Source organism: Pelodiscus sinensis, chromosome 7 (assembly GCF_049634645.1).
Source record: "Pelodiscus sinensis isolate JC-2024 chromosome 7, ASM4963464v1, whole genome shotgun sequence".
In the NCBI taxonomy this organism is placed as follows: domain Eukaryota; kingdom Metazoa; phylum Chordata; order Testudines; family Trionychidae; genus Pelodiscus; species Pelodiscus sinensis.
The window spans coordinates 10,609,929-10,637,334 of NC_134717.1; the positions used below are offsets into that span (position 1 = coordinate 10,609,929).

General features: G+C 43.4%; 1 protein-coding gene across 7 annotated transcripts in view; it reads left to right on the forward strand.

Moving 5' to 3' along the window:
* The window catches only part of KALRN (kalirin RhoGEF kinase), a 790,448-nt gene that overhangs the window by 287,079 nt on the left and 475,963 nt on the right, over window positions 1-27,406 (forward strand). For all 7 annotated transcript variants that reach the window (XM_075933149.1, XM_075933142.1, XM_075933143.1 and 4 more), the window contains exon 4: window positions 26,874-27,066. In XM_075933149.1, coding sequence (XP_075789264.1) covers window positions 26,874-27,066 — 193 coding nt within the window. The remainder of the gene's footprint in view (window positions 1-26,873; window positions 27,067-27,406) is intronic.

A 27,406-nucleotide genomic window follows, 5' to 3' on the forward strand; every position in this document is an offset into this window, starting at 1 on the left:
AGGAAGAGGTGAGGTGTGCTTCCCGCTGAGCTCTCCTGCAGGATGCTGTGGTAAGCAGCAGGCAGCCAGGCAGGTGAAAGGCACTGGTTGGAGATGCACCCTCTCCCCACCAGTAAGGGACTGCCCAGGCCCGAGACCCTCTAAGTGCCACTTAGGGAGGGTAAGGGAGCTGAAACGCTCTGCTCTGTGATTTATACCAGGAGCCTTGTCTTTCCCTTCCCATCACTGTCTGGGAGCATGGGGAATTTGCAGTTTACTGCATTTCTCTCACTCTAGCTGGGTAGGACTGTGCACTTTCCTCTTGCTCCCTGATGGGGACAGGAAGTGGGAAGAGCAAGCAGCCTTCTGGTACAAATCTCGGGGTAGGGGGAGCTTCAGCCTGCTCTCCCCTCCCTCCATGTGCATGTGTGTGTGTGTACACACACACACACCCCTCCCTGTGCCCTGAGCCCCTCCTCACCCTTAACCCTGACTCCTGCACCCCCACATATATCACACTTCTCTTCCCTGAGCTCCTCCTCATGCCCCATCCTCCCACATGCAACCCAACCCTTTGCCGTGAGCCCCTCCCCACATATCCAACTGACTCCTGTACCCCCCGCACCTGAACCCTGACTCCCAGTCCCCCGTCCTGAGCCCCCTGTGTTCACAGGCCTCTTCCCTGACTCCTGCACCCCCACATTTACACCCCCTGCCCTGATTCTTACCACAGGCTGACACTCCACAATCCCCTGCCTTGAGCCCCTTGCACTCTACCCCACACTTAAATTTCTTACAAGTACTGTTGTATCACTGCCCCCCACTTCCTTCCCAGAGGGCCCCCACGGGGGGCATTGCAATACAACAGCTCCTGTAAGAAATCTAAGTTACTTTCACCCCGATACCATTTGCAAATACTAAAACATGCCCACATAGACTCATACCGCCATGGTTGGCATGGTTGCAATGGGTTCACTGGGACCCATGAACAACATACAGAGTCCTAATAGGAAGCAACTATGACCAATTACAGAAGCAGTCACAAAACCATCAGAGACACCTGAGAAACTATAGAGGAGCTAGTCGAAATACAAGAACTGCCACTGAAATAATTCTTATTTATCACCAGATGAGGCAGTCATATCTCCTTCAAACATTGTGATGGATGATCCAAAACAATTCCAAGAATTGTTTAAAGGTATGTCTACACAGCACCCTAAACTCGAAACAAGATACACACTTTGCTGTCTGCAAATTGCATATTTTATTTGAAAACTTTTTCAAAATAGCTTATTTTGAAATTTGGCATGTCTGCACAGCACCAAATTTCAAAATAACGTGCTATTTTGAGGCATCCCTTATCCCTCGTGCAACAATGATTCCTATACCCCCTGCACCTGAACCCTGACTTCCAGTCTCCTGTCCTGACCCCCTGTGCCCACAGGCCCCTTCCCTGTTTACCAGAATGGCAAAATAGTACACTCGTTATTTTGAAAAATATTTTGAAATAATGGGCAGCTTGTGTAGATGCAGGGTAGCTATTTCGGGATACCGGATGTATCTTGAAATAGCTGTGCAGCGTAGACATACCCTAAGAGAGTGTCCCAAAGCCAAAACATCACACTGGAACAGGTGATTGAGAAACCACATCAGCTACTAAACATACTCTACCCAAAATCCTGAACTAAAATAGCACTCTTCATGAGTGATACATGGCTGGAACCCACAGACCCAGTCTGGCCAATTCCAGCCACCATACTACCAACCAGTAAGAGGGCTGAGAGAAAATACTATGTCCCTAATTAAGCCATGGCTTTCTTATTCTCCCACTCTCAACCAAATTCTTTGGTGTTGGATGCAATAAGCCAGAGGGGTAAATAACTCCAATTTAAGAATACATCCTATGACAAAGATGCCAAGAGATTAAATCTCTTTGGCTGAAAGATGTATTCATCTGTGACACACTAATTCCAATTTGGAATGGTTAATTATACTGCCCTGCTGGCAATGTACAATCATGCCTCTCAATCCTGGCTGGTGAAGGGAAGGGGCAGAGGAATAATTCACAGAAGCCAAGTACTTTCCCTTTGCTCCTTTATTGTCAGGGAAGAAAAGCAAGCCGTGTCCCAGTACGCATGGCTGCTGCCCCCTCCCCCACTCTCTCAAAATGTCACACTTGGTGCTAATCTGCGCTCACTAAAGGCCTCATGGACAACTCTATGCATATTAGGAACATTCACATCCCCAAACAGATGCAAAAGATTCCAATCATATAACCAGAACCGGGACAACACAAAGCAATGACAGTAATGTTTGTTTGACAGCCACTGAGCACAAATCACCTCAAAATCAGACCTCATCAGCACAAAAACTGTCAAACCAGCTGCAATTTTGAGAACTTGGTTGGGACACGACCTACCTCCCATAACTTTCAGTGCAAAATATATCTCTATACCCAAATCTCTGGCCAACATTCTACTTAGTATGGGCATCCATTAGATCAGACAGTTGGGTACTGGAAATAATAATAAGATCTGGATATACCACCCCCTTTACCTCCATCCCCCCATTCACTCCTGCCCATGTCCCTCTTCAGGGACTCTTCTTATGACCACCTCCGGATATAAGAAGTAAAACAACTTGTCTAAATAGATGCTGTAGAACAAGTTCCAACAGAACACAGACAGAAGGGGTTCTAGTCCCGTCCCACTACTTGCTAAAACAAAAGAAAAACAGGGGATGGAGACCCATGTAAGATCTCAGGAAACTCAACAAATTCATTCATATTCTCAAATTCAAAATGGTCACACTGACATCAATAATCAACGCACTGGAGTAGGGAGACTGGCTTTTAATCCTCGAGCTACAACATGTGTATTTTCACATAACTATACATCCAGCCCACAGATCATTCCTATGCTTTTCAAGGTAGGCAAAAAACAGACTGCTAATACTAAGGATCTTGGTAACTCCAATACAGAGTCTACCATTTGAACTATCTACAGCCCTGAGAGTTCATCAATATGCTTTTAGTAGTGATGGTAAACCAATGCAGACAGGAAATCTTGATATTCTCATGCTTTGACGACCGTGTACTGAAAAGCTGCACTCGATGAGAAGTGGCAAACTTTGCACAAAGAACCATAATATTCTTCCAGGTCCTGGGCCTAAAGATAAACAATAAGAAATCCACATTAGCTCCAACACAACAGCTAGAATTCATAGGAGCTCACATGGGGTGTGTCTAGACTACATGGGTATGTCTACACTACAGCACTAATTCGAACTAAATTCGAATTAGTTAATTCGAACTAAGCTAATTCAAACTAGTGCATCTAGAACTAAAAACTAGTTCGAATTAGCGTTTTGCTAATTCGAACTAGCATGTCCACATTGAGTGGACCCTGAACCGAGGTTAAGGATGGCCGGAAGCAGTGCCGGCAGGGCATCAGATTAGGACTTAGAGTGTGGAGCTGCTGTCTCAGGCTAGCCGAGGGTTGTGCTTAAAGGGACCCGACCCCCACCCCGGACAGACAGTTCTCAGGGGTGCCCCGCTTGCAAAGCAGTCCTGGCTTGGAGTGCCCTGAGTGCCCAAACTGGGCACATCACAGCACTCGTCCATCAGCCCGGCTGCACTTGCCGCAGGCTGCCATCCGGGGGGGGGTCAATCGGGGGGCTGCAGAAGAGCTTCCACCCCGAGGAGCCCGCAGACCCACCCCAGTCCTCCCCATTGGGGGCTTGTACCCCATTCCTCCCTCATCTCCTTCCACTTACCCCTCCCTAGCCCCCCTTCCTGATGTACAAAATAAAGGACACGTGTGTTCAAAAATAGAAACTCTCTTTATTGAACAAAACTCGGGGAGACTGGGAAAAGGAGGTGGGAGAGGGGAAGAGAGAGGATGGGAGAGGGGAGGACAACTAAAATGATCAGGGGTTTGGAACAGGTCCCATATGAAGAGAGGCTAAAGAGACTGGGACTTTTCAGTTTAGAAAAGAGGAGACTGAGGGGGGGTATGATAGTGGTCTATAAAAGCATGAGTGGTATGGAGAGGGTGCATAAAGAAAAGTTCTTCATTAGTTCCCATAATAGAAGGACTAGAGGACACCAAATGAAATGAATGGGTAGCAGGCTTCAAACTAATAACAGAAAATTCTTCTTCACAAAGCAAATAGTCAACCTGTGGAACTCCTTGCTGCAGGGGGCTGTGAAGGCTAGAACTAGAACAGAGTTTAAAGAGAAGTTAGATAAAGTCATGGAGGTTGGGTCCGTGGAGTGCTATAAGCCAGGGGGTAGAAATGGTGTCCCTGGCCTCTGTTTGTGGAAGGCTGGAGATGGATGGCACCAGACAAATGGCTTGGTCATTGTCTTCAGTTCATCCCCTCCAGGGTACCTAGTGTTGGCAGCTGTCTGCAGACAGGCTACTGGGCTAGATGGACCTTTGGTCTGACCCAGTACGGCCATTCTTATGTTCTTATGTTCTAAGCTCAGGGCTCAGGGTCAGGGGTCTCACTGGACCACCCTGATTTTTATGCAAACCTGCTCCTGGGTGGCCAGGCTGGCAGCTATCCTGCCCTAGACGGCCACTTTCCTGTGCCTAGTGCGGACGTCATGGATGAGGTCCACGATCTCCGCACTAGACCAGGCGGGTGCCCGACTCTTGCGGCCCCAGGCAGGCTCCTGGGATCTGCCAGCCTGGTCCTGGGAAGAGGCGGAAGGCTGGGTGGCAGCGGGTGGCTGGCTCGTGCCGTGCCAGGTGCAGGGTCTTCTGGCTGGGTGCTGGCAGGCTTGCACCTGGCACGGGCACCGTAGCCAGACTGTGCCCCTTTAAGAACTCCGGGACCGGGAGGAGGGCAGAAGAGTTTCCCTGGTGGTGCCCATAGTGGCCACCAGGGAAAGCTGGGGAGTGCTAGCCTCCCACTAGTTCGAATTAAGTGGCTACACACCCCTTAATTCGAACTACTTAATTCAAACTAGGCGTTAGTCCTCGTAGAAGGAGGTTTACCTAGTTCGAATTAAGTGCTCCGCTAGTTCGAATTAAGTTCGAACTAGCGGTTTGCCTGTGCAGCACCTATCAAAGTTAATTCGAACTAACGTCTGTTAGTTCGAATTAACTTTGTAGTGTAGACATACGTCATGGCTCCGTCGACGGAGCCATGTAGATGAGTGTATTTGGCAAAGGGAAATGAAGCAGCGATTTAAATAATCGCCGCTTCATTTACATCAAAATGGCCGCCGTGCTGTGCCAATCAGCTGATTGTCAGCACAGCGCGGTAGTCTAGATGGGCATCAGCCGATCCCTTTGTCGTCAGATCATTTCTGCCTTGTGAAATGAGGCTTACCCGAGGATAGATTAAACTGGGGAAACTGAAATAGTAGGAGTAGTGAGGTTATAATAACTCTGTTTGCCAATGGCGTGACCACTACTGGGATATTGTGTCCAGTTCCAGGGTCTGCTATTCAAAAAGTATCTTGATGAATTGGAAAGCGTTGAGAGCAAAACCATGAATCTACGGAGTTAACAGAGACATAACGCAGGCAGTGGCTAGGCACCTAATTTCCATTGAAAACAGACACACAAAAGTAACAGCAGTAAATGTACCAGACTGTACCAAATGCACCAGCTGCACCAAACTGCTGTGTGTCAGATTATAAAAATGAGCTATCAATCTATTTGTATTAGTGGTAGATTTTAGTCCTCAGATTTAGTTACTTGTTGTAAATTGGTACTGAGTGTCATTTTCACCTCCCCGCTTTCTGTTGCTAGCAGACTCCACTGATTGGTTTGATGATCAGAAATGCAGTCAGAATGGAGTTCATGTCATAAAGGTGCAGTAGTTATTTAATTTTATATTATGGTAGGTTTGGGAAAGTGAACACAATCCATGTGATTACATTTTTCCTTAGGCCAGTTGTTTTTCAGGCACTGGCTTTTTTTTTTTTAAATAAAGGAATATATTGAAAGATGACAAACTGCCAGGTATCAAACTGTATACAGTGTAGCTGGAGCCAAGTCGGTTCCAGGGGACGGTGTAGGTGAGATAATATATTTTATTAGACCAATTTTTGTGGACCAGAGCCCTGTATGGCTTGAAAGCTTGTTTTGTTAGACCAGCTTCTGTTGATAAGAAAAAAGTATTACTTCTATTACTTCTCCGACCTAGTCTCAACAATATGAGTCTTTTACCTGATCAGTATAGTACACTTATTATTTTTAATTGTTAGAGATAAACTTGTATATTAGGTTTGTACTTTGATTTGTATGCTGTTAATAAAATATGCCATCCCTGGAGCAACAGAGGCCCTAGCCTGATGGGCTGTATGTATTCTTCTATTTGAACACCAGACATCAGTGTATGAATGGCAGTTCAATTATTATTTATTAGGGCCCAGATCTTCAGAGATATTTAAGTGCCAGCCTCCCATTGTTTGCTACACTCAAATGTTTTTGTTCAACTCTGTTGCCAGGTTTTATAGCAAATCCCAATTAATCATTGTGTTACATCTACTACTGCAATAGTTGATTCCGATACTTTTAGCTGATTGTGCTGAGATCATTACTTTTACACTGCATTTGAAGGGAAGCAGGACGCAGCTTGCTTATCAAAGGAACATTCGGTTTATCTACATGCTTAGCCCAAGTCTTCAGCCTCAATTGTACAAAATGGCCATCCACATGGATCCAGTGCTATGGTGTGTTGGGGGTGCTGCTGTGCTCAGAACAAAAGGAGCATCTGTGAAAGGGTTAAGAATGTTACCATTTAGGCATCATCATTGGGCTTTCAAGTTAACACCTCACTAAAATGAGGGGTGTAAGTTCCTCCTCCTTTCATTGTTTCTCTCCCCTAGCTGCAGACTCAGCAAGACAATAGTGATTAGTTTACATAGTCAAGGCTATCTTTGCAAGCAGATGGGCTGGGCATCTAATTAAAACACTCCCAAGCTTTGATTCTGGCAAAAAAAAAAAAAAAAAGCAAAATCTGTGGGATGACCCCAAATCCTTATAATTAAATGGATGTTCTGTCTATGCAGCTCTATTGTCTCAGTTTATAAATAAAATATGAACTGTTCAATTTTTCACATAGGTCCATAAAGGTGCTCATTTATGAGTTCAATAAACCGTGTGTATTCAGCACAATTAGATATGCATTTGTATATAGCAATAAATGTTCTTGGTATAAAATCAACACATATGATGGATGCACTGTATTACCAAAATATGGATAAATTGGCACGTCTTTAGATTTTAAAATTGTCTTTCTTATATTTCAGTGAAATGAGGGTTGTATGCAAATAATAATTCTGTTTGTCAGAAAATGTGATAACATAATACCTAGCTCTTAAGTAGCAATCTTTATTTGTAGGTCTCAGAGTGCTTTTCCAAAAGATAAGTAGCATGATCTTCATTTTATACATGGGGAAACTGAGGCACTGACATGAAATAACTCCATTAGCCTACTCACATAATAGGGCAGCAGCAGAGTCAAAAATTAACCACTAAGGCTACGTCTACACTACACCCTCTGTCGGCAGAGGGATGTAAATAAAACACATCGAAAGTACAAATGAAGCAGAGATTGAAATATCCCGCACATCATTTGCATAATCACGTTCTGGTGCTGTTTCGAACAAACGCCATTTCGTTCAAAAAATGGGGAGTACGGATCTATCGAAAAATCACCCCGCTGTTGGCAAAACTGCGTTTAAACCGCGGTTTCAGTTTCGAAATGGCGCTTGTTCGAAACAGTGCCAGAACGCAAGCGCCATTTCGAAACTGAAACTGTGGTTTAAACGCAGTTTTGCCGACAGCGGGGTGATTTTTCGATAGATCCGTACTCCCCATTTTTTGAACAAAATGGCACTTGTTCGAAACAGCACCAGAACGTGATTATGCAAATGAAGCGCGGGATATTTATATCCCTTCGCTTCATTTGCACTTTCAATGAGCTTTATTTACATCCCTCTGCCTATGGAGGGGTGTAGTGTAGACACAGCCTAAGTCTCCTGATTACTAGTCCAGTCAGGGCTGGCCTTACCATGAGGCGAACTGAGGCAACAGTCTCAGGTGCCAGACTGGGGGAGGGGGGGGGGGGCGCCACTAGGACCCAGAGTGTAGAAAATTGTGTCTGCTGCTGGTGCATATGTATTCTCTCTGCTCTAGATGCACAAAGATGGTGGTAGAGTAGAACAGGAAGAAGAAAGAATTGAGACCTTTCAAAGTTTTGGCCCAAGCGAGAGGGTATGGGGGCGTCGTTTGAGCTCTCCGCCTCAGGTGCCAAAATGTTGTGGGTCGGCCCTAAGTCCTCATTCACTGGACCACACTGTCTAAGTAAATGACTACTGAAATCTGGAAGGAGAAACAAAATATACTGGACCCTATCTAACCTGCACTAAATTGAAGCACACACCAGTTTAGTACCCGGTGGTAAATAATCCTAACATATTATAGTTCACATTAAGAGCGGAGTTCTTTATTCTGCTAACTACTGTCATTTCACTGGGATTTGGGCACCTAACCCATTTCAGCAAGTTTGAAAAACCCAGAAAATACCTGCAGGTGCTATAGGAATAAGGCTAAAATTTTGTCAGTTATTTTTAGTAAAAGTCACAGGCAATAAACATTTACAGAGCCTGTGACCTCTCTGTCACTGCTAAAAATAACCAGGGATAGGTCTAAGTAATGGAATCCCATGAGTGTGTGGGAAAGCAATGACTGACAGGCTGTGACCCCTGCCACTACTGGGGCACAGGAATGGGAGTGCCCAGCCTCTGGTCTGGAGCTGGCCACAGCTGCGGGATGGGGCACATAGCCTGCCTGCAGATGCCGTCCCACCCCCATAAGCCCCGGAGCAGGGGCTGCAGGTGCCTGGTTCCAGTCTTCCAGCCCTAGTTTCAGTCGGGCAGGGGTGCACAGTCCTGCCTCCAGCCTCAGCTTCAGCTATTGAAGCTGAAGTGGAAAAAGGCATGGAGTTCCAATAAAGTCATGACATTTGTAACTACCATGACCTCCATGACTAAACTGTAACCTTAATCTATGCAAACAATGTCTTTTGCTTTGGAGCCCTCTGCTGGATTGATGCAAACAAGCACTATCCAGTTTGGGGTATTGGATCATCAGTTGTTCTTATAGGGGTCTTTCATGAAAGGTAGACCTGATCCATTAAAGTAACAGCTGCTCATGGTGCATCGCAGGAGTTGGAAGGTATATTTATTTTACTTCGGTTTATTTTCTCATTTTTTTCTCTGTGTGTCTCCGGGCCTTAGGTAACTTCTGACAGTTTCAATATAATATTTTCTATTGGCATAGGTGACATATTTTGAGTGGGTGTGGAATTTTTTTTGTCTGATTTAAACAGTAGCTTCTTATTGCCAGGAAGAGAGTGAACCTTTTCTGCTTAACCGGTATAGCCAAATATATCTACAAAATATCTGCTATCTTTAGTGCTAGACTGAACCTCCAGCATTCTTCCCATCATCCACTTCCTTCCTACACTAGTAAACTGTCAATCAAACAGATAGAAGCAATGTGTCTCCAGGTAGCTTGAAGGGACTTTAATTGATGGCTCACTTGATCTGTATAATCTTTTCTCCTTGACTACTGCTGCTGGCTCCTAACTACCCTCATCCTTGAGTTCATTCTTAAGCTGCCAGAGAAAATGGAGTCATTATAGAAATAATTTTTATGCCAAAAGCAGCAACTATAGTAGAGTTTTAAAAATATTTTTTTACTTCAGCCATAACATCTTCCGCCTCCTAAATGTTGAACTGTTTCATGTAGTAAAAACAACGAGGAGTGTTGTAGCACCTTAGAGCAGGGCTGGCCAAGATGTGGCCCAGAGGCCATATCCAGCTCACCTAACACTTTGATGAGGCCTGTGGACTGCATCTGACCACTTTCTATTTATATCATGCTGCCCATGCCACAAATTTCCAGGTGGTGGCTCAGGCAGTAGGATCCTATTTAAATGGCTCCTGGTTGCAGTGCTAGTCTGGCAAGGGCCAGAACCGCAAGCTCTTTAAATAGGCTCAGCAACCCAGGGTGGCTGCCAGGCAGCACAGTTAAGGCAGGGCAGGGAGCCCTTTGTTTTGTTTTTAATTCAAAGTCTCTAGCCCAGACAACTCGAGCGGGGCGGGGGTGGGGGATGGACTAGTCCCCAGCCCCGCCCCTTCAACCCCAAACCCTGCCCTTTCTGGGGGGAGAGGTGGAGCTGGCCCATGACCACGTACCAAATTTCATTGTGCTCCCCTGCAAAAATTATTGCCCACCCCTGCCTTAGGGTATGTCTACACTACAGCGTTATTTCAAAATATCTTATTTCAAAATAGTTATTTCGAAATAGCTTATTTCGAATTAATGCGTCTACACACAAAATGCATTTCAAAATAGCTTTTTGCTATTTCGAAATAGCATGTCCACACTGAGTGGACGCTGAATCACATTTAAGGCCGGCTGGAACCAGGTCCGGCAGGGCATCAGGTCAGGAGTTACTTTGTGTGGCTGCTGCCTGAGGCAATCAGAGGCCTGTGCTTAAAGGGATCCCCCCTGGACAGCCAGTTCTCAGCTTTCCCTGCTTGCTTGACTACCTCATGAGGGACAGCAAAGCATTTTGTCTCTGCTTTCTGTGGTTGCCCTCACTCAGGACACCTCAGCACTCTGCAACATGGAGCCAGAGCTGCCGCTGGGCACTCTGGTGTTCTTATGGATACGTTGCTGCAAGCCTGGCTGAACTTTCTGCAGGCTGCCATCTGGGAGGCCCACCGTGGGGCTGTCAGTATCCAGGAGGCCCTGCAGGAGAGCTTCCACCCTAAGGAGCACTAAGAGCCTCCCTTCTCTGCCCCACTGGGAGCTTGTGCCTCATTCCTCCCTCACATCCTTCCACTAAACCCTCCCTAACCCCCCTTCCTGATGTCAAATAAAATACATGTATTTTCATGAACACAAACTCTCTTTATTTAACAAAACTGGGGGGGGGGAATGAAACTCTGGTGAGACTGGGGAAGAAGGCAGGAGAGGGGAAGAGAGAGGTTGGGAGAGGGAAACCTGGGAGGAGGGAGCTGGAAGGGGGAAGCATGGGGAAGAAGCGGGAGGGGAAACTCAGGGCTCAGGGTTGGGGGTCTCACTGGACCAACTTGATTTTCATGCAATCCTGCTCCTGGGTTCTCATGTGGCCTTTGGTGGCCAGGCTGGCAGCTATCCTGCCATAGACAGCCTCATTCCTACGTCTAGTGCAGAGATCATGGATCTTGGGGGCATCCCCCCCAAACCTGAATAAGGTCTATAATCTCCACTCTGGACCAGGAAGGCGCTACCTTCTCCAGGCCTTGGCAGGCTCCTGGGAGCTGGCAGACTGCTACTGAGGAGCGGTGGAGGGTTGGCTGCCAGTGGCTCGCTGGCTCATATTTTGGGGCCACTAGGTCAGGGGCAGTGACTGCTGGCTCTGGGCTGGCAGGCTTGGAGCTGGCACAGGCACTGTGGCCAGAGTCTACCCCTTTAAGGGCTCCAGGGAAGGGGAAGGGAGAGGAGTGTTCTTGGTTGAGGCTGGAGTGGCCACTAGGGCACCCTGGGAAGTCTGGAGGCCCCCTATTTCAATATAAGTGTCTACACAGCACTTATTTCAAAATAGCAATTTCAAAATTGGCGCTATTCCTCGTGGAATGAGGTTTACCAAATTCAAAATAAGCGCTCCGCTATTTCGAATTAATTTCAAAGTAGCGGTTTGGCTGTGTAGACACTAGTAAAGTTATTTCGAAATAACTTTGCTGTGTAGACATACCCTTAGAAACTAACAGATTTATTAGGACATTAGCTTTTGTGAGTAACACCCACTTCATCAAATGAAGTGGGTGTTACTCACAAAAGCTAATGTGCTTATAAATCTGTTGGACTCTAAGGTGCCCCACAACTCCTTGTTGTTTTTGCAGATACAGACTAACACTGCTACCCCTCTGAGATGTTTCATGTAGTGAAAAGATTGTTTCATCCATTACATCTCCACCCATACACATAATCAAGTTTTTTTTGTTTGGAAGATCTTTTGTATTAGTAAGTTTGCCTGGATACAGATTGAGCTCTCTACCTCAATGGTAGCCTAACAGACTGGAGAGGACGAACGTCATGTCTTTTGTGCTGTTTTCTCTGTTATGAAATGACCTACAGTTCTGTTTTGCAGCCCTTCTTTGGCATGCATGTGTGAGCTGTTTGGAAGCTCTGGGCAGAGATATGGACTTTGGTTCTTTCAGTCTACAGTCTCTATTTCAAGTGACCTAGCTAGTGACAGGCCTGGGACCTCTGGCACTTAGTGCATAAGCCTTTACTGCAGAGGTGGGCAGTAAAAAAACAGAGGCCCACCAGGGTTAGACCTTGGCAGGCTGTCACTGCTATGTTTACCTGTACCTCTGCAGGTATTAGGCAATTGCAGCTCTTGTTGGCCGCAGATTGTGTTTCTGGCCAGTGGGAGTGATGGGAAGTGGCATAGATCAGGACACTGCTTCCTGTTACTCCCACTGGCCATGAATGGCAATCCACATGGGGGCCCGCCAGGGACTAACTCTAGTGGATTGGGTCCAGCCCATGGGTCGGTATTTGCCCACCGCTGCTCTACCAAAAACCAGGGAGGATTTAGATCTTCTTACTAAGAAGAGTAACACATCCTCATCTTTTCTGGAGAAAAGTATCACCTCATTGTGATTTTGAACTGCACTGTGAAATGTACATCAGCATCGAATGTCTCTTAAGTTTAGGAAAACACAATAAATAAACACAACATTTGCCCTCTCAGTGCCTTCCTGATGGTTGTGTTTGTACATTTGCAATTTTAAACATGTGTTAGATTCCACCTGAAATGTATGTTTTAACAAATAGATTGATTTTGCAGCCAAAGAGGAAGTGCTTCTGGATGTAACACTGTAGACAGACTGCCCAAGGATCTCCTCTTTAGTCGGGTATAAGCAGGAAATGTACATCTGATAAGCAAGCTATTTTAGGTAAATGAGTGTGACTGCAAAGACTTACCTTGTTCATACTGAGGTGGGCTCAGAAGAATGAGAAATGTTGGTTAAATTGATACTGGTCATTTATACTGAGGGGGTAGAGAAAATGGAAGATTTGGCTTTACAATTATGAGCCTCCATCTGGGTTGCCAGATGGTTGAAACAAAAATACTGAACACTCCCCCCCCCCCCAAAAAAAAACCACTTGGAAAAAATTCTGTTGAAGAGAAAAAAAAGGGGGGCGGGACCAAAGTTGTTGAGCAAAAAGCATTGCTTCTCCTAGGTCTTTTGGCTGACAGCCATTTTGTGCTGGCAGCCTTGGGGAACCCAGGTAAGCATGGGGGCTGGGATTGGGGGGCTGGGGATGTTGGGAGCCAGGGGAAAGCTCAGGGGGGTAGAGGGAGGTCGGGCGCTGAATGTTTGTAGGGTTGCCAGGTGCCCGGCATTTTCGCCTCCTGGCCAGGGAAAAATTCAGAAAATATTGGACATCTCTGATTTTTTTTACTGAACAGGAGGCGAAAATACCAGACTGTCCGGGTGAATACCGGACACCTGGCAACCCTATTTATTACGAGTAGCAACAATGTGTGGATTTTCATTCAACTTTTTATTTGTTCATTTGTTTCTGCCAAATGACCCAAAATCTAGGACAGTCCACTGTATGGAGATAGATTTTGCTCAAATATATTCTGTTGTACTAACAAATCTCTCAAACAGCCTTGGATAAATAAAACAAACAATCCTGTGATTAATTTCTTATTTATCCCAGCAGCTGTTTCAAGAGAACCTGCCAGACATTGATATGAATATAGTGAATCTAAGATAACATCAGCAGAGTAGGGCAAATGGAGTTACAGCAAGACCTCTTCTGGCAGCATAGTTTTATCGAGAACCTGGAAAATTATAGTACTCACCCTGTGGTTTTGGCTTTAACAGCTGTCATCATCTATTCTTGGAACCAGCTGTGTTTTATATTTTTGTCATTTGAATAAAGATATTAAGCTTCTCAAATATTGTTTATGGGCCCAATCCAATAAAGTGTTGAGTGACTTCAGAGATGTGGGCCTGATTCTCTTTTCCAGTACAGTGATGTAAATTGGAATAATAGTGTCAACTTGGATTTATTCAGGGGAAATCAAGAGCAGAATATGGCTCTTATGTTGAGTCCTCTCAAATTCTGTTGACTTCATCTGGATCAGAGAGCACTTTGCTCCTTTCAGGAAGCACTCAGTATTTTGCAGGATCAGAGTCTATGTTGGCGGATGATTTTCTTGTAAGCATGATTGATTGGAGCACTGGGCCTCATTCTAGTCTGACTTAGAGCAGATTTTGTTAAAACTCCATTGACTTCTGGCTCATTATTTGAAAAGAAAAAAAAGTATAGCTAAGTGACTTACTCAGTGCCTTGCTTGGAAACAGCAGGGATACGCACTCCACTATCCCACTTCAGCTTCCAAAGGTTTTTTTTAATGTCTTTGTATTCTGATCTGTTGATATTTGCCCACAATCTCTGGGTGAATGTGGGTATTGTGTAGTCACACATCTGCAGTCTTGTGCCATTCACAGTCATACTTTGTGTCCCCCTAAATGCAGTGGCTCTGCTTACCCTGGTAACCAGAGACTGAGAGCTTTGCTCTGACTGCATTCCTCAAGCTGCAACTCTTTTTACAGCATGTCAGTGGAAATTAAGAATATAAGAACATAACAATGCCTATGGTAGGTCAGACTAAAGGTCCATCTAGCTCAGTATCCTGCCTTCTGACAGTGGTCAATACCAGATGCCCCAGAGGGAAGAAACAGAACAGATAATTCTCATGTGATCCCTCTCCTGTCACCCATTTCCAGACAAACAGAGGCTGGGGACACCATTCCTATCCTTCCTGGCTAATAGCCATTGATGGACCTAACCTCCATGAATCTATCTAGCTCTTTTTTGAACACTGTTAAAGTCCTAGCCTTCACCACATCCTCTGGCAAGGAGTTCCTCAGGTTGACTGTGTGCTGAGTGAAGAAAAACTTCCTTTTGTTTGTTTTAAACCTCAGACCTATTAATTTCATTTGCTGACCCCCTAGTTCTTATATTGTGGGAATAAGTTCTCTGCAATTCTGCTTTATGTGTGATCCTAAACAATGTGAAACTGGTTTTGGTTTCTTTTCTAAAAGAACAATTGGTTATCAGAGAAAAATAAATTATTTTAGCTCACTATGAGGATATAGGAGTAATTGGAAATGCAAGAGATTCTATAACTGTTTCCCTAAATTTCCTCTCTAGTCACAAAAATGTTTTGTGCAACAGAAAAAGTACAAGAGGGGGGAAATAAGATGAAATTTATCAGTGCAAAGGTTTTCATATAGTGTGGAGACTTGAGCGTGCCTGTGGACTCTCCCACACATTGGGTGTGCATCAGTAAATGTTCTTTGGTACTGCTGGTGCCTTTTCTGGCATGAACACATCCATGTTTGAGATGGACACTGTGGCGGCGTGTTGGGGTTTCCCCATCTCCTGCACCCCCATAGTGGCACGAGCAGACTCCACCAGCCAGTAGAATAGAGGGAGTTTATTGCTTCTCCGGGATACAGCACAGCACAGATGTAATCTGGTTACAGGGCAGGCCTACGATGCCTCAGCCCCCCTTGAGATGGGGGAGACTGGGCCCCTAAATCCCAGCCCGTTGCTTAGGCTGCTTCCTCCATGATACCAGACAGAAACTAAAAGCTCTCTTCCAGCCCTGCCCCCCAGCCAGGGGGGGTCACCCACAGCCCCAGCATAGCAACCAGCAAGGTACCAACACTACGTCACAGACACTGACACCATTAGTGTTGTCTCTATAAAGTTTAGAAAACTATAAATTTTAGATTGATAGTTTAATTAACTGCAATTAATTTTATATTAACAAAACAGTACTATTGTAGTGTTAGTTTAAAAAAATTCTTTATTTTTGTCCCCAAATCCCAAAGAAGATGCTTTAAGAATGCCTAGATCCCCATATTTTAAAAGATGTGTGTCTTGTAGTACATCATACACGTGTCGGATGCACACTCACTTTCTGTCCACTGCCTCAGGGAATTGCACATTTTCTCACTTCAATAGCCTAAAGGCAAGCACTAGGAGAGATAGGGATCTCCACACTAATCTTGATGGAGAAAACCCTGTCCTCTGAAGCAGAGATAATAAATGGCTCCTCTAGCACTCCCTCCATTGACTGAGTGAGTGCCTCCTCTTCAAATAAATCAAGAAATAGAGCTTCAGCTTCACCAAACCATGGACCATTAAAGAATAAATCATCTCAGCAAGATCCTGGCCATTAGTGCTGAGCTCACCATGAGAGAGCACCTTCAATACACAGGCACCTCCAGCACCATTCACCCAGTGACCTCTGCCAGTAAGGGAAAGGAGTCAAGTGGGAGGCACCATACCACCTCCTCCTCCACAATATCAACCACCCATGCAAAGGATTCATTATGGCCACCTACACTGCACGTCATGACTCCCCCACTGGCACCAAGTGCAATGGCACTGAGCGTGCAACAGTGAAAACCAATGATGGTACAAACAAAAGCCATTCATAAATGATTGGCACTGAAGAAAGAGCACTCTCATGTAATAACACTGATGTCTTCACTTAGCTCTCTGAGAAACTAACTACATCAGCACCTGACTCTCCACTACTGAGCACTGTGGACTCACCAGTGTCATATAGTTGATGTCTGGGGCACTGCTGAGAGGGTCAAATCAGGGTGAATTGCTTAGACAAGGCTACTTAAAGCCCAAGACTGGGGGTCCTCCACTATCAGGCACACCAAACCCGTCACAAAGAACACTTCTGTTCTCCACACCAGCTAGCAAGAAGTCACATAAGCAGTCCCCTTAGACACTCCAGCTTCTCCTGTGCCACAACCAGTACCATTCCTTGCACAGATAAAAGGTTATGAAAACCAATCTCACCAAATCTGAACAGGTCTGTCCAATCCCAAAGGACCAGCCCCGGGTCAATTTATCCCTCAGATCTTACCCGAAAGAGCACGCTATGTCAATCCTTTCGAATCTAAAATCTGAAGATTTATTAATAAAAGGAAAGGAATATATGGTTGAGAGTAAAATTGCTGAAGGAATCAAATTACATACACTAATTGCAAGTCCTTGGTGCAGGCTTGTAGCATAGGTGGGTTAATTTGCTGTCCTATAGGTCTCATGAATACATCCTCTATTAGGATGGGTTATCGGTCCTTTCAGGCTCAATTTATAGCAAAGATGCTTGAGAAGTGATGAACGGGAATGAAGACAAAGATGGAAGAACCCTCAAGGCCCTCTTCATACCCTTGCCCATGTGGAGGATATTCCATTGTTCTTGCTGTGTGAACGTAAGCCCCAGATGGAGTTTGTCACATGAGCAAGTTAGCTGCCCATACATGACTCCACAGCAGCCATTGCTTACATGCTGGTCTGCACATTCAGGAAAGTTTCTCAGATATGGATTGGCACCTAAAAAGGCCCATTGTCAGTCAAGTACTGCTATTCACTTGACTAGCAACCCTTTCGCAATAGGTTGGCCAAGCTTTCTGTTGAGGTTTTCCAGAAGCAAACTTTTGAAATATAAGTACATAGCCATTTCTCATAACTTCAAATTAAAAAATGATACATACATATGAATCCCTGAAGATCCATACTTGATCTAAGGAGACGCAACAAATTTACCCATGCTCAGACATTCAGAATGGTCACTTTCAGCTCAGTCATCCCTATGCTAGAAGAAAGGGACTGGTTCACAGCCCTCAACCTTCAAGACAATTATCTGCCCTATATCAGTGGATTCACACAGTCTGTTTGTACATGTGCAAAGATGCCTACAGCTACTGGGACATATGGCTGCTACCATTGTAAAACATGCCAGGCTATATGTACAGTGCCTTCAAGTATAGCTGAATGCATTATACAGCACATGAAGACACAGTCTAAACAAGAGAATCAAGCCCACCACATAAGTGATACAATCACTATCCAAGTGGACAAATCCAATATACATGTACTCTGGTGTTTTGTTCCAAGAAGAACCTCCATGTATCCAGATGCCTCCCTGATCAAATGGCAGGGGGAGGGTCTCATCTGAACCAACATACCACCCAAGGCAAATGGTGCCCTTAAGAAACATATTTATACATAAACCTGCTAGAACTATGCTAGGAGTGCAATGCATGCTACCATTCCTCTCATAAGAGATAGAACAATATGGATCCTAACAAACAGCATCATATATATGTTCTATATCCATGACCAACCCTCCTCCACTCTACTTCAAAGTAAGAACTTAATGCTCTAGGATAGAGAAGAAACCAAGGGGGTTGAGGCATGCACATGACAAAAGAGGCACCAGTGGTACCAAGAGGCAACTATTGTACACATGCGCATCAGAAACTGTTACAAAAATCTCCAACTGACAGCACCAGGATGCATTAACACCTGAAGTGGAGCACCCACAGGGACACACCTCTTGAAGAATCTCAGGTACTGCACAGGGTGAGCAATCTCCCCTTTTAAAACTTTCATGTGTAAAAATATTAAATGTAATTAGTAACTCTGGTATAGAAAACAGATATGATTTTTATACTGACTCTGTCTCTTTTAAGATAGGGCTAGCTTTAACCATAGCAGGTTATTTTTTGAAACATTTGATAAGCATCAGCTTAATCTTTTACTTTTTGTGCACCAGGAAGCAGACAAACAGAAAGTACTTCAAACAGTGCTTCTTTGTCATAATTCAAGATTGTGAGATGGGAATGAAACATTCTGTTATTTCAGCTAATCAGTACTAAAAATGCTAAATAACAGAAGCTTTGGCCAACCCATAATAGAGAAAAGCACATGTAATCATTGTCAGGTATCTGAAAAGTTAATCAAAATGCATAGAATATTGAAACTCATTTGATAGCAAGAAAGCCAGTTCCTGTCAGAGAAAATAAATGTATAACATACCCAAATTAAAGTGGATATTTCAGAAAATAGTGCTGTAAAAGGGCTTCAGAAAATAGCATTTGTTTTTTAAAAAATGATCACATTAGCATCTGGGTTTCACTTTAACCTTGCCTTGATCAGGCCTGAAACATTATTTTCTTAAAGATGTTTACATTTTTTTAAAGTAAGATATGTCCTCTATATATGTTTGAAAGACATTATACAGACTGGATGATTCAAGTGATTGCTAACACAGATTATTGGGAGCTTTTAGTTCCTTGGAGCAAATCTAGCCCTTGTCAGTAAGTCAGTAGTGGCTTATCAATGTGGTGGTTGTTTGGTGTCCCATGTGACATAAACTGGTTATTTGTTTCCAGTTCCTAGTAGCCAGATATCAATAACAGAAAAATCACCACCCACAACTGACATTATTTGCCAGTTTAAAGTGGGCACAAGGACTGAAATGGGCATATGGACTAAACACCCTCCAGATAGCTTTCAAGACAGGTTGTTGGGACATTGTGAAGGAATCTTTGATTGCTGCTTCCATGATTTTCCTTGTCTATGGATAAATTGAGAACATAAGAATGTAATAAGTAGGGTCAAATATCAAAACCTTGATGGCCTAAAGTTGGCATCTTCAATCCATATTTAGGCACCTAAAGAACATTTTTCAAATATGGTGAATATTTACAGCTCCCATTGACATCAGTGGAAGTTGTAGATGCAAATTGTGTCTGCAAATCTCAGCAGGTTTCCTTTAGTGTCTAAATATGGATTTAGGGGCTTATCTTTTAGGCATCGAAAACTGCATTTTTTACTTGTTTCTTTAAAATCGAAGTAAATGTAAAATCTTCAAACACACAGATCTCATTGAGATGCTGTCTAAGCCTATCTTCTTTCTCAAATTTGCTACCTAATTTTGTTTTTGAGAATCCTTTTAATTCATTAACAGTTATTCCGATTTGCATGTGTAGTTGAATGAAGAGTCATTTTCAGTATGAATTTGCTGGCAGTTGAAGACAGAATTCTTCTGATTAGTACCTGTATGTCTGCACATGCTGTGAGCATGTGTGCCATTCTTAACAACACACTGTCATCTAAAAGTAGAAGTAATTAACTGAAGACTATGTGGTGAGTAGTAGCTTAAATACTTTTAACTAATAGCTTCTGACAAGTAGGTTTAGAAGTCAGGTGCTAAATTTGTCCATAAATCACAAAAGGGTGGTGGGGAATTCACTGTGGCAGAAAGTTCAAATTCCATGATGAGACAAAGGGCCAGAGGCATTATTGGGTAAACGCCATTCATCTAATTAAAGTAATAATTGTAAGGCTAGCCAGATCTCAGAAACTGCAAACAAGATTTTTGAAACTGTTTGTCTTTATTCAAAGTGAGCAACTCCATCCTTCAGTACATCAGCCTTTAAATGTGAAAGGCATGTTCATCTCCTCAGCATTTATTTACTTGCATCAATACACTTCTCTTTCAGGTGGTGTCAGTCCACTTCTTCGTAACTAGAAAACTCTTATTTAACACGGATATTGAGATGCTGCTACTTGTTAAGATGAAATATTCTGGTCCAAAAATACCCCTCTAAAAATACAACCACCATAGTTTTCCCACTTGAACATGTTGGAACTGTGGACTAATTCAGGCATGACAGGGCAGAAATCAAAAAAGGCCCTTGTCCAAAAGTGGACAGAGAGACTGATATCCCATAAAATGCATTTATTTTCTTACCAACTGTCTGTCTGTTCTACCTATTGATCTATCAATCGATCATCTTTGGAGATTTTTCAACGGCACAAATGGCAGGGAGGTACCTTTGTATTAATGACTGCAAGACTGGGAGTGGAGGAAATGCTGCCATTTGCCAATGTCTTAGGGTCCCTGGTCTGGAAACTGGAGTATGGATGGGCCTGGATTCCCTCCAACCTTCCCCACGCCACTACAGAGTCTGCCCCAGAAGTGGGGAGGCCAGGACTATGGAGGGGTTTCTCTCCAGTCTTTGGATTTGCATATGATGAAGGTGGCTCAGTAAGCTGTGATCCTGGCATCTGGTAAAGGACAAGATGCTGTGTGGATGGTCACAGCGAGCATCAGAGGCATCCATCTAGAAGCACAGGACCTTCGTGTCATGGTCAGTGCTTTGCCAACACTGTCTTTCTATCTTTGAAAACTACCCTTCTGTCTATCTGGTGTTTTTGGGCCTGACCCAAAGACTGCTGAAGTCAATGGAGAGATTCTTGTTGGCTTCAGTAGGCTTACGACCCAGCCCATAGTTGTCTATCTTATTTGTCTGTCTCATTTCTAAACTTTCCTGTCTTGATCTGTAAGTGTATCTAGCATTGTGATATCTAACAGCCTGAGCTTCAAAGTTTAGAGCAGGATCTGAACGTCTCCATAGTCCATAGGAGTTTGGATTTAATGCTTTACTCCAGGCTTATAAACACCAGATGACAATCTCTCAGGGCATTACTTTTCTGCTTAGACAAATAGGTTTTTTGTTATTCAACAGTTGGCAGGGGAGTTGACGGCCTGTGTGGACCCTGAGAAAGGGCAGAGGGTGGCTCCATGCTTCTGGAATGGGCAGGGCCTCAAGTGGAAGGAGCTAGGGTTGCTAGGTGTCTGGTATTCATCTGGACAGTCCTGTATTTGCGGGTTCCGTCCGGTAAAAAAACCAGGAAATACCAGACATGTGAAATGTCCGGTATTTCCTGTTTCCATTGGATGGAAGCCCGGTGGGGACAATTTTCCCCTTCCGCGTCTGGCGGGGGCATGGGTGTGAGGAGCGTGGCAGAGTCTCAGTGAAGGGGGGCAGGAGGGGCATTTGCTGGGCACCACGCTAGGGGGGTGCTGGGCTGGGGTGAGAGCAGAGTGCACGCTGCTCAGGCCCACGTGACCAACAGAGACCTGGGAGCTGGCCACGTGATGCCTTCCTCTACACCAGCCGTGGCCAACCCCATGGCTCGCATGCCTCATGTGGCTCTTGCCCCCCAAAAGTGTGGCTCACGAAGCTGCTCCTGCATCCCCCCCAAATATCCCCCCCCCAGCTTCCCTGTGCTTACCAACCCGGAGCTGCGGGGTTTTAAAAATGGTGCCCAAGACGGTGGCCGTCTTAAAGGGGCAGCCTCCTTTTTGAAAACATTTTTTGGTTTTTTTTGTTTTTGTTTTTTGCTGGACAATTTTGTTCTGTTTTTTTTTTTTTTTTTTGATTGACAACTTTGGTCTCCTCCCCCTTTTTTTTCTTTGACACAATTTTTTCCCAGTGTTTTTTTGGGGGTGTGTGTGTTCGATATTTTTTGTTAAACCATCTGGCAACCCTAGAAGGAGCAGGGCATCTAGCCCTCCACGCTTCCTGGAGCATGCCATGCCAGCCCTCTCCTAGCCCTTAAAGCTGCATGCAGTAGGAGTGGGGCCGGAAGTTCTGGGCCCCCTTAAATCACTGGGCCTTGGGGCAAGTGCCTTTTTTGTCCCCCCTGTCAGCGGGTCTGGCAGTTGGCATTACATTAATATGTGATATGTTCACTAGTGCAGGTCAGCAGCACATATAGAGATTTGGCATGTAATAGAGATTGGCTGTTTGCTTCAGTGTTATTATACTGGTTAATCTTTCAAGAAAAGACATGTTAAATGTAGTTTTTACTACATCAGTTAGAGGGGCACTCAGTGTACCAATACAGACAAGGCATTTCCCGAATCTCTTTGTTAATTGGTTGAAGAAAAAACTGCTCCTGCAAAGTCAACTCATGAGAAAGTGACCTCACAGAAGCTGTTGAAGACTCCATGAAAATGTTTCTGGGGAGGGGAAAGTGAAATCCACCACACCTTAATTCAGTTCAATCCAGTTTGATTCAACTCTGTTTCTCAGCTCTGATACCAAAAGGAAAGAGGCAGTAGTACCAGTGATAGCTGTTTTGGCACACAAGTTATGGAAGAATTCAAACATCTGACCTCCCAGCAGTAGATAAAAGAAGAATAAAAAGTTCTGCACTCCTGGAGATATTTGGAACCTGATCTCTGTGGTTTTTCTTTTGAACTGACTGTTTTATGAAGTGTGTTCTCAATGCATCAGAAGTGTGCAGGCATTTCATGTGCTGGTTGGCTTTGAATGAACTAAATCCTCGGTGGCATAAGATTTTGTCTTTGTTCATCTTTGGGAACTGCATATTGCAGACTCAGTTATTTCTCTTTCTCTTCTTTATTTCCCATTGTAACTGTAGGTTTAAGATCTGTTTAATGAGCATTATGGGGAAATATATGAATACATCTCTCTTGTGGCCAGACCCCTTTAGACCTGGTTGTGGTCACCAATGACTTTTATTCTTAATGGCAGGCTTAAACTAACTGAAATACTTTAGCTTCTCAGTGCTTCTCCTTTCTTACATTTTATCCTGAGTAGCATCGTAATACCTGTATGAACAATAAGTAGAACAACTAGAAAAGCTGGAAACTTAATCATAGAATCGTAGAACACTTGAACTGGAAGGGAACTCGAGATGTCATCGAGTCCAGTCCCCTGCCCTCACGGCAGAACAAAGCACCATTACATGGGTATGTTGTCTTAACCCATTTTAGTTCAAATTCAAACAAAAAATGTTTCTGTTTTGGTTCCAGCCACAAAACCTGAATATCATCTATCATCACTGAGATACATAGGGCCTAATTCTCATTTATGTTAACTATAGCTTTTATTTTATTTAAAATAAATATTTCTAAAGTGGAGTGACTCCACCATTGATTTGGCTCTGGAGGCTACAGTTTTGAATTTAAAAGACTGAAAGTCAGCTCAGTTACTTGCTTCAAATCTAGAATCACTAGGAACACACAAAGACCAAAGGTAGTGACCATACATACATTCACCAGCACAAGGTCTAGTCTCTTTTATACATTGTATTAAAGTTACAATTAAAGTTATGGTTACCCAAGTGCATAGACATTCTATACAGACTTATGCACAACTTACAAATACAGTTATGCTCACATCTTTGACAATAATGTCGTAATCTGATGGGTCTCTCATGGCTTGTTCATCAGTAGAGGGATGGTTCTTGCTGGAGTCTCCCATAGGAAACTCAGTTTTCCCATTTTGGGCAACCCTTTTTTATACTGTGATTCTGTCGACAGTACTACATTCTGCCCTTGTCCATAAGAGTGTCCACCCTCTTATTGGTTTGTGTCTCCTGGAAACTTGAGGTACCCCAGTTTTGTATAGGCTGGGTAAATTCCCTTTAATCTCATTAGCATTGATGCACAACCTGTGTCTCATGATTGACACATGTCTGAGACGGATGTGCCTTTACAATATTTTAATGATCTAATATTAATTTCTGGGTAATTTTGCACAATACTGTCATTTGGTACCTTTTCCCCCCATAATCTTCGGGCAATGGATTATTTTCCGGACACTTATTTAATTATTTCTTGTCTCCAATGCCTAAAATATCTAATCTATAGTCTTACAGGCTTTAACTTACAGGCTATTGCATTTCACCATGTCTTACTCATGTCTAATGCATAGTTCAGTATTTAGAACAGGGGAGGGCAGTAAAATGGTGATGTTTCACGAGGGTTAGCCCCTGGTGGACCACTGCCTCTATATTTACTCACACCTCTCAAGTAAAGGTGATCACAGATCTCATTGGCAAAAGAATAATGATCCGTGCCCAGTGGGAGCTGTGATTCCCCCGTACCTGCCGAGACTTAGGTAAATATGGTGATGCGGGGGCCCACCAAGGGCTAACTCTGGCAGATTTAATCCAGCAGGCTGGTATTTGCCTACCTCTGATTTAGAAGAATTATCCTACATTTCTATAATCCTACAAATTAACTCCAATTTACATACAATGAATGTATATGCTATAATATAATCATAACATCACACAATAAGAGAATAATAACTAAAATCATTGGCTACATAGAGTCCCTTTGAACTGTTCTTGAAGGCCCTTTTAAACTGTCAGAGTGGTGAGAAGAGCTCCAGTATCAATGAGAATCAGGTTTTTAGTGTTCAGTGCTTGGGGGTGGGGTCTGAGCATTAGATGTGATGACACTGATTTGTTCTAATTCTACATTGTAACTAAGACATGCACAAATGCTATATAAAATAACTGTTTTCTGACTAATCAGGGATGGCAAGCTCATTCTGTGGAGAAGGATAAATTCTATTTCAACTTATGGTCTGTGGGTTGGAGTATTCATTTAAAACTTCTGTTCTCATTGAATCTACATTTTTCTTACATAGGTCAATTGTAGGTTTACCCTAAAATCAAAGGTGAAATTTGGCCTTTATATAGTAACTGAGCTCTTTGTTACTCTTATTACTTGCTCAGAACCTCCTTGCATTCATCATCATTCAATGGTAAAAATATGTTCAACTTTAATACCAGCAAAATTTCTGACATTTATTTCTCTTCTATCTAAATCCTCCTTTCTGTTTCTTTCCCCCTTCCTGTCTGTCTGTTTCTTCTCCTTTCTTCATTTCCTTCCCTGTAGAAACCACCATAGTCTCATGAGCTTGATTTCCATCATGTTCCCCATTCCATCAACAAAAATGAACAAGGAATATGTAAAATTGACATTTTTAAAGTGTTATCAACAAGCATTTTGAAATTAACATCCAATGAGATTGCTCAGGGATGGGGGAATTAATGTCTCAGAAGGTTTTGTTTCAAGCTTTCTGCAGACTCAGATAAACAATGCTATGCAAGTTTGAATATGATTCACATCTGGACTGTAATATTCATAGCCAGGACAGATAGAAACTTCTTTTTTTAAAACACAGAATGCCATGTGTGGTCCATAAATACTTTGTGTTCCTCTCCCTAAGCAGCTACACAAGGTGAAGGCAAAAGCAGAGCTGAGTTTATACTCTTCTTCACCCAAGAGCAGATCATGCCCCAATACACTTTCTCAACTATCCACCTGGAGAACAGGGAAAAGAAAATTTGGAAGCTAATATCATGCCACTTTTGAACTCTGTTTATTGCTCATCATCTGTTCCCATTGCTGCCCTAGTTTCACAGCACTTCCAGAATGACTAAGGAGGCACAAGGCCTAGAAGTTGTGTGAATACAGTTTAAAAAGGACTCAGAGATATTTGGGATAAGGTTTTCAATAATGACTATAAATTGCGGGAGCTTCCATTTTGGGAGACCAAACCAAGGCCAGATCTACACTAGACCTGGCAGCTTGGCTTAAAGTATGCAACTCCAGATACATAGAATACATAGACTACATACATACCTTAAGCCGAGCTTGGTGGCATTCCCACAGCGGGAGATCAATGGGAGCAAATGCTCCCGTCAGCTTTTCTTATTCCTTGCAAAAAGAAGAGTACCAGATGCCGATGGGGGTGCCCTCTGAGTTCAATTTAGTGAATCTTAACTAGACTCACTAAATCAAACTCCAGAAGATGGATCATGGCAGTGGCGATCTTCCTCTTAGTGTAGACAGGGCCTGAGAAACAATATATGGACCTGGTTTTCAGTGGGCAGTTGCTCATTACTGTCTGAAAGTCAGGCCTCTTTAAGGGCTCTCAAGTTGGGACAACACAAATGGAGGTATGCAAGATCAGTCATCACTTTTGAAAACCTTGGTCCTGCTTTTTTTTAGTATCCAATATAGGTGCTGAAGACAATCTATAATATATATTCCACTTTGTAGAATCCAGAAACCTAAGTCTATATTTTTCCAGTGCAAAATTGAACTCTATTTATTTAGGAAACAGGAGATAAAGATAATGTGTATGTTAACTGAAATAAATTAGAATTAGATCATAATAAAACTGTTAAGATATTGTATAGCAATTATACAATATTACCTCTGCTTCATATTTCCAACTGTATTCCATGCTTTGCATTAAAAATTTGAAAGATAATAAAAGGAGCTGAGGCTGAATATTTCCTGTATCTGTAGATGATATTAATAATCCTGCCATACTTTTATCCCTACAGTGAAGATGTCTGTAAACGAGGATTCACTGTTATTATTGATATGCGGGGATCGAAGTGGGACTTGATCAAGCCTCTTCTGAAGACCCTTCAGGAAGCATTCCCTGCTGAGATCCACGTTGCCCTGATTATCAAACCTGACAATTTCTGGCAGAAGCAGAAAACTAATTTTGGCAGTTCCAAATTCATCTTTGAGGTGAGAGCCTGACTCAGAAGTTTAACGCCATTTTCAGTACTTTAAGTTGTGCTTTGGCTCTTTTTTGCCCCTCTCCACAGGACTGAATTTCACCAGCATGTTTATGTGTGTGTGGAGGGGGGGGCAGGTTGTGTGGTTGTGTTACTTTCATTCTTTCTTTTAACTAATGGACAGTTGGTTAGTAGATTTTTGTTTGCATGTTTTTGTTGTTTTTGTGGTTATGATATATTCTAAAATACAAAAAAACCCTAAAAACCCAAAATTCTGTAGACACTTCCTTTAACCAGACCTTTTCTAGAGAATGTCATGAATGGCCCTATTAAAAAGCATTTAGATCCAG